Here is a 5,273-nt window from a genome sequence, read left to right as displayed (position 1 = left end):
CTTGAACCTACCATTCAGTACGGACCAAGAAAGGATTCCTGAAACAGAACAAAATTAATATACAGAAACCAACTAACAATTTTGGCCATCTGCTTCATTTTTGGTACCCACAGTAAAGATGGTAGGCAGCTTGATGTTAACCCATGCAACTCGCGTCATGATGTTTTACGCGCATGTGGGCCGCTCGTTGATCTTCGTGTTGATGTGTACAGAACAAGAGAAAAAGTTACTTCATTCAACCGATCTCAGTTCTCACCTGCAAAGTTGCTAACCACCTTTCAAACCCGACCAATTCCATTTCCCGTACCTACCCGGCAACACCAGGAAGCGTGGATACCTATATGATCAGTTGACTATATTCATGAAAACCCCATGATATTCCTTAACTCTCTCACATATAAGTACATAGAGAATCACTACTGCGCTGTGGAAACTGCAAAGCAAAGCAGAGCCATGGACGCAGACACCCCACTTCTGACCAATAACCACAGCAGCCAGGATGAAGAACAGAAACTCAGCACCGTTAAGAGGTTCGGAAACGAGTCGAAGAGGCTTTGGAAGCTCGCCGGCCCGGCAATCTTCACCGCCATATGTCAGTACTCACTCGGTGCGCTCACTCAGACATTTGCGGGTCTTGTCGGTGAGCTCGATCTCGCCGCTGTGGCTGTCGAAAACTCGGTCATCGCCGGGCTCGCCTTTGGCGTCATGGTAATGATCGTTTCTCTGTCTGAAATTTTGAGATCTTTTGTTCTCTGTTTTCTTCTCTTCTTTTGCATGCATGGTAGAGTACCGTGTATATATTTGTTTGTGAAAATTGCTAAAAGTGAATCCGGGGCTGGTACTCTGTTGCCTTCCCAAACTAGTAGAGAACCTGAATCTGGCCTAAATTCTTGGGTTTAGATGCATGTCACCATATTCCTTTCCTATTTTCTTATCATCCCTTTTCTGCACCATTTCCTTCCCATGTGAATCTGTTTTCTGCACCATTTCGGTCCTTCCATTTACCACATGAAATCCAAATGCAGTTGATGAGACTTAAAAATATATTTTTATATTTCTTAAGGATATTTAAAAGTATTAAAAATATATATAAAAAGAAGAAAGCTTTTTTTATCGGGATCCACTCAAGTGTTATTTAGATTCCTAGGTCTCGTACTCATAGCATGGCCACTGGCAGCACCCCATCTCCGCAATTAGTTTCCCACGTCATAATAGCTCATAACTCAAAGTCATTAATGCAGCAGTAAGAGTTATTGTTGAAAAAAGCTGATGATGTTCTCTTCTCTCCCACCTTTATGTTTGTGTTTTTGATTGCAAACAGTTGGGAATGGGAAGTGCATTGGAGACTTTGTGTGGGCAAGCATACGGTGCGGGGCAGATAAGGATGCTGGGGATATACATGCAGAGATCGTGGGTCATTTTGTTGACTACTGCTTGTATTTTGGTTCCCATCTACGTTTGGTCTCCTCCCATTCTTGAGCTCATTGGGGAGACAACTGAGATATCTGAAGCCGCTGGTTAGTGTTTATTTATTGCTCTTTTCCTTTTTATGTATCTAAATATTTAACACAGCAATATTTATTACCAGAAGTCTATTAAATAATTTAAATCCCATATCCCATTGGTCTGGGCAACTACAGTTGCTGCTCTTCTTGTCTTGTCTTAATTCATAATTATTCAAGCATGGATTATGAGACGAAGTATATTAAATCCCATTGGTACCCAGATTTGGACCCCAGATCGTTACTTTTGGGGCAAGTATACATCAATTGAAACAAAATACAGCATGGATGATAATGTTTATGAATTAAGATGGTTTATCGATCTTTACACACTCATAAACTTGGATCCCATTTTAAAGTTTTGGCATCTGTTAACTGGGCTCTCTGCTGCAGGAAAATTTGCTTTGTGGATGATTCCACAATTGTTCGCATATGCAATGAATTTTCCAATCCAAAAGTTCCTACAAGCACAGAGAAAAGTCTTTGTCATGGCATGGATATCGGTTGTGGTGCTGGTGCTACATATATTCTTTAGTTGGTTGCTTATATTCAAGCTTGGGTGGGGCCTAACTGGAGCAGCAGTCACTTTGAACACATCATGGTGGCTCATAGTTATTGCTCAATTGCTCTACATTTTCATCACCAAGTCGGATGGTGCTTGGGATGGATTCTCATGGCTAGCATTTGCAGACTTGTGGGGCTTTGTGAAGCTTTCACTGGCTTCTGCTGTAATGTTATGGTATGTTTATCTCCCACATTTTTGCTTAATGATTCATGTTAACTGCGGTGATGATGATTTTGGTCCTTAAATTGAATTGCAGCTTGGAGTTTTGGTACTTGATGGTACTGGTGGTGATAACAGGCCGTTTGCCGAATCCTCTAGTACCAGTTGACGCCATATCTATCTGGTACATATGTGAATATTTAATCAAATTGGACAAAGTGTGGAATCAGGGTTTGAATTTGGACTCCTGCTTTGATATTATGTTAAATCAATATTTGTGTCAAAAGTTTAAGCTGATGGGAAGAGATAGACTTAATCACAGTAACTATATTCTAATATAAAGTTGTTTACTAACCTTATTTTCATACTTTTACAGCATGAACATAAATGGTTGGGATGCAATGATTGCGCTTGGGTTCAATGCTGCGATAAGGTGATGTTCCCTGCATGCTTTGCAGTTCATTTTCTAAATAAAATCAATCAAGAATACCTTTTAAGGTGGAAGTTTGATTGTATCCCAATTTTTCTGCTCAATTAAAGATTGTACATATGAAAGCTGGAAGACTACATGACCACAGAAAGTAAACTGTATGAACTTACTATTGGTGTTACAACAGTGTAAGGGTATCAAATGAACTTGGAGCTGGCAATGCTCGGGCTGCAAAGTTTTCGGTGCTGGTGGTTTCTATCACATCCGTTTCCATAGGGGTTGTTTGCATGGTTTTAGTATTGGCAACAAGGGACTATTTCCCTTACCTTTTCACCACCAGTGAAGCTGTTGGTAAGGAAACTACCAAACTTGCTCTCTTGCTGGGAGTCACAGTGCTTCTAAACAGCCTTCAACCAGTCTTATCTGGTAAGTACAAGCTAGCTAGGGAACATAATCTTGCAAGCAAGCAAACAACTGATCTGCATCTTACATAATCTCATAATCTCGTGTCATTTGTACAATCATAATTATTTCCATTTTACATACTGCTCCAATTGGTTTAGGTGTTGCCGTTGGAGCTGGATGGCAAGCTATTGTCGCTTACATCAACATCGGATGCTACTACATTGTGGGATTGCCGGCTGGCATAATTCTGGGATTCACATTTGGTTTTGGAGCTGAGGCGAGATACTAGAACTATTTTCCTGGACTTTCTTTGTACATTGATCATCTTATTTTGTTTAATAATTTATTTTCTTAGGAAAATATTTGGCAACTTCATGATTCATCTTTCCTTCATTGAACTTCCTGTTTTAACTTTTTTCTCGGAATCTGTGACTTCAAAGGCTGAGGAAAACTACGCAGAAAGATTTATTTCCTGTCCTATTTAACCAAGTTCTAAAGCAAGTTTCTCCTTGCCTCATATTTTACTCCTCCTGTTTGCAGGGTATTTGGTCAGGGATGATTGGCGGCATTTGTCTGCAAACCATAATCTTGATAGTAGTGACTTCAAGGACAAACTGGACCAAGGAAGTTAGTATCTTTTACTCTTCTGCATTCTTTAGATTCCTGAGATTATTCATCTTCCAGTAAATGAAACGAATAATTGTCACTCTATCAATCACACTTGCAGGCTGAACAAGCAGAGAGCCGCGTGAAGAGATGGGGAGGATCAACCGGAGATCATTGATCTCAATTCAGAAGCGTGACATCGTTGTTCCGCTAAGCAATTTTTTGTCTAGGTCTATGCAGAAGTTTGAAAAGGAGTGGCATACCCATGTCATCCAATCAAGCTAAACACTTTCATTAGGCCATATTTTTTTTTTTGGGTCATTCAATTTTATGTTTCTTAACAAAAGGAATGCACATTGCAGTGTTAGGGCTAAGTAGAGAAAAAATAAAAAATAAAGAACCTGTATAGCTCTTTGAGAGAGTTGAGCCTCCTAATGCAATAAACATTGTAATCCTGTATAACTCTCTTTATTTTATTGATAGAAACTATCATATGCAATAAAGGGCGCCCATAGTGAACACCGCTTCCCCTTCTTGTGGTCAGGGGTTATGAAGCTACTTCATGGTCCTTGATAACTGGCCTTAAGGGTTACAATTGGGTGAGTCACTTCAAGAACAAAAGTAAAAATCTCTGTGTCAAGTATAGTTATCTCTAATCCAGACATTTACACTGTGGAAAATGCAAGTGTTGTCATGGTTTTAACCCATGGCACACTCCACCATCGATGAGAATGATTTTGGACGAACAACACCCATGAAAAAAGCCTTAGAACAACCTTACCCGATCCATGATTTGCCACTCGAGTTAGCATTGCTTTTGCTATACTCCGATCTAGAAATTCTTACATTAGTATCATAAATAAAGTCGGTTGTTCCCTATTTAAATTTTGGTCCATAGTTTTTTCACCAAAATTTTTTTGAGATGCTTTGTGTATGTTGGAATTTTTTTTCCAAAGTGCATGGCACAACTCGATTATGACAATACCACCATGACAGGTTATTCATGTAACATTCGCCACCTAGTCTTTGCCGAGCATTGTTAATGCAACCAAAGGCTGATGGACAAGCAGCAACTGTGGCCATAGACTCCAAAGCTTGAAAATATGAGCATTTTCTAAGTTAAATTCCTATATATGCGCACTAATATTTCTAAAGACAAATAAAATTGCCTCTTCATATAAATGTGAATTCAAAGAAAAAGAAATTATTAAACTTTTAAGGGAATTAAAAGGAAAATATTTTTTAGAGTGGCGGAACCAAGAATTTGTTTTAGGGGGGTCAAGCAAAGCTAAAAATATAACAATATGTTTTTTATTCTATTTCTATTCGTATCGTATAGAAAAATCTAATAGTAAGATCTAAAATAAAAATAAAATACGTTTAATACAACTTCTATATTAAAAAAGTATATCATGTGTCAAGAACAATATATCATTGAAATCTCATAAAGACACTTATACAAACATCAAACAAAAGAAATATAGAATGTCTAAAATTGTAATTTATATTCTTTTAAAGAAACAAAATCATCAAGTATTAAATCTAAATTAAAATACTTAACTATTTTTCTTTCAATATAGATAACCAAATTAATTGCTAGAAATTC

The 5,273-nt window shown here is 38.1% G+C and overlaps 1 protein-coding gene across 1 annotated transcript; it reads left to right on the top strand.

Annotated features, from left to right (window-relative positions):
• The first annotated feature begins 332 nt into the window (after positions 1-332).
• LOC122297825 (protein DETOXIFICATION 33-like) lies at positions 333-4,126 on the top strand. The gene is made up of 9 exons (XM_043108029.1): positions 333-708; positions 1,322-1,517; positions 1,896-2,241; positions 2,324-2,410; positions 2,603-2,659; positions 2,844-3,082; positions 3,220-3,338; positions 3,602-3,688; positions 3,789-4,126. Exons 1-9 carry the CDS (start codon positions 373-375, stop codon positions 3,843-3,845), a joined length of 1,524 nt encoding a protein of 507 aa, XP_042963963.1. The 5' UTR covers positions 333-372; the 3' UTR covers positions 3,846-4,126.
• Positions 4,127-5,273: the final 1,147 nt, after the last annotated feature.

Source organism: Carya illinoinensis, chromosome 15 (assembly GCF_018687715.1).
Source record: "Carya illinoinensis cultivar Pawnee chromosome 15, C.illinoinensisPawnee_v1, whole genome shotgun sequence".
NCBI classification, from domain to species: Eukaryota; Viridiplantae; Streptophyta; class Magnoliopsida; order Fagales; family Juglandaceae; genus Carya; species Carya illinoinensis.
Note: the sequence above shows the minus strand (reverse complement) of the source record. Positions and strands in the feature narration are given on the sequence as shown.